The sequence below is a fragment of the Limulus polyphemus genome, unplaced genomic scaffold (assembly GCF_000517525.1).
Source record: "Limulus polyphemus unplaced genomic scaffold, Limulus_polyphemus-2.1.2 Scaffold2935, whole genome shotgun sequence".
NCBI classification, from domain to species: domain Eukaryota; kingdom Metazoa; phylum Arthropoda; class Merostomata; order Xiphosura; family Limulidae; genus Limulus; species Limulus polyphemus.
Genome location: NW_013668545.1, coordinates 121,919 through 124,547, shown reverse-complemented (window position 1 = coordinate 124,547; position 2,629 = coordinate 121,919). Strand labels below are relative to the sequence as shown.

General features: G+C 37.6%; 1 protein-coding gene across 1 annotated transcript in view; it reads right to left on the bottom strand.

Annotated features, from left to right (window-relative positions):
* LOC106468252 (THO complex subunit 3-like) overlaps nucleotides 1–2,629 on the bottom strand; it is a 46,002-nt gene that overhangs the window by 23,786 nt on the left and 19,587 nt on the right. Inside the window, exon 6 of the mRNA XM_022396579.1 lies at nucleotides 1,085–1,161. Within this exon, the coding sequence (XP_022252287.1) occupies nucleotides 1,085–1,161 (77 nt within the window). The remainder of the gene's footprint in view (nucleotides 1–1,084; nucleotides 1,162–2,629) is intronic.

Sequence of the window (2,629 nt, the reverse complement as noted above, 5' to 3'; positions counted from 1 at the left end):
GTCAAAATGGGGTGTTCCATAAGACCATCTAGGCGATTACCAGATGGTATTACCTTTTTATCATGGACTACCATGAGTAAAGCTAAAGGAGTCAATCTTCAGGTTGTATAAATCGGGGTCAGTTTGCTTTTTAAAACGTAGGGAACTTGATTCACCTGTTGCACAATTTCCAGAGCAATGTTCCTCAGGGCTCCCCAACACGTATGAACAGGTATGTTTAACCATCTGTTCACTGGCTTGGTCACATTTACTAACCCCAGATCTGTGAAGCTATACATACTATTTTCAGATATTGTTCCAAAATAACTAAATTTACCTTCACAAAATTGAGCAAGCTTTATGTAAACATTACAAGTCTTTTGTACACAAAACACCATATTTTTTAATAAAGTATTGCTACTAGAGATTTGTCTGTAAATTTCTAATATTTTTTCATCTTACTGTTTTCATATTTCATTTGCGCAACTTCTGGAACCTACTTAATGAATATAAAATGTTTTTTTGGTAAAATTTTACATTTTATCTCTTATTTTCTCTACCCTAACACAAACAGCATACTTGATTATCTGATCTGTAGAGAAATCATTGATGTACAGTTCAAAAATATGATGTAAAATGAGCAATAACATTCTTTTATCTAATCTGATTTGAGTACTATTCGGAAAGTTTCAAACTACTTAACAGTCAACTGGCAACCTTTCCACACCTAATTTATTTGTTAACATTTTCCTAAACTGAAAATGTATTTCCAATAATACATACCTTCACTGACACTATAGCTATTTCTTAATCTCCAGGGTTTCCACTCTTTGCTCATCTAAGCATTTAAAACACTTACTCCAGTCTTTATATACCTTGCTCGAATGCCTTTGGCAAATTCTAATTTACAAATTTCTCCACCAACTTCAATGCGCCCTCTATCTAGATACTGTATATAAGCACCTCATTCACATAATGTAATCACTTTATAGAGACATAAACCAGTTTTTAGTGGAGAGGTAGGGCAAGAGAATGTCAGTCCACTAAGTATTATTGGAAATACATTTTCAGTTTAGGAAAATGTTAAATTCCAAACAATACCTACCTCCACTGACACTATAACTAGAATACCACACTGAGAAGTTGGAGGGGCAGATGTAGGCATGAACCATACAGAAACATCTGTATAGAACAGAAGTGTACTAATATAAAGAAGGTACAAGAGTGGGGGAACTGCACTACATCCAGAACAGGCATGCTCTTCACCAGAACTCAGTTCCTATATTATAGGTGGAATAAAATACAAGTAATCATCAGTATAGGCCAGCCCCAACCAGATAGCCGAGATTCCACAACTCGAGGTTGGAATTAAGGAGTCATGGTACTTATATCCCATATTGGTGGCTAGAGTAATATTATATATACTTTGAACTGGATCTCAGCCTGTAGCCATAGAGTGATGCATTTCACACAACCGGAATCACGACGAGAAAGTAAGCAACACCTAAGTAGACAAACTTTCTCTTCCATCTGAAGAAGTCCAAAAGGCAATACTCCAGGCTTGGAATGACGGGATTGTGTATGTCATAGTAAACCCAAGGAACATAACTCATCTGGTCTGGAATTATGAACATTCATCCTCACTCTCCAACCAAGTGGACATGGAGTACTCGGCTTGCCCCTGGAATTATGGAGAGGATGTGGAACCTGTGCTCAACCAAGGACCTAGGATGGGACCACATCGCATTCAGAATTATGAGGAGACAGTGGATCTCCGTCTATGAACAACATAAGAAACTGACATTGATCAAAGAGAAGGGCCATGCACTCCCCTCCCTCCAACTGGACAGTTTTGTGTTAAATCTGAACCAGAATTATGGGTTGGCTCCTGTGGAGGCTGATGCCACTCTTACTGAAAAAACATCCAGGGACCCCAAGTAGGAGAGCCTCCAACTTCACCCTCTGGAGGAACACATTCAAACACTTTGGAAAATATCCTCTGTCCACCACCCCAGTGACTGGAAACTGGGGTGGTATGGACTCCCAAGTTCCACCAGTAGAGGGGGGGGGGCACAAAGTAGCTCAGCTGTAAGCTTTAGGGCTTAAAATGCTAAAATTTGAGACTTGACTCCCAATTGGGCACAGCACAAATAGGCCATTGTGCAGCTTTGCACTTAAACAAAAAATGTATTCAGGAACAAGTCATATGTATAAATATATGGTTTCTGAAACTCAAGAAATACCCTTTTTTCTTGTTCTAATAACTTGAATAATTTTTCAAAGGAGAAAACATCAATATCTGCTGGTCACCAGATGGAAACACTATTGCTGTGGGAAACAAGGAAGATTTGGTCTCCTTTATTGATGCTAGGTCACACAAAGTTCGAGCAGATAAGCAGTTCAAGTTTGAAGTGAATGAAATATCATGGAATAACAGTAACTCCTTGTTCTTCTTAACAAGTGGACAGGGCAGCATTCATATCCTAAGGTAAGCTATATATTAGAGCTGGACGATTAACTGAGGTATAATCAATTAATGTTAATAAAATAATCAACTAATTGAAAGTAGTGATTCTGATTATTACTGTTTTTGATTATTCCAACTTATCCAAGTAATTAGAATATTGCCAATATGATTTCTTATTATTAT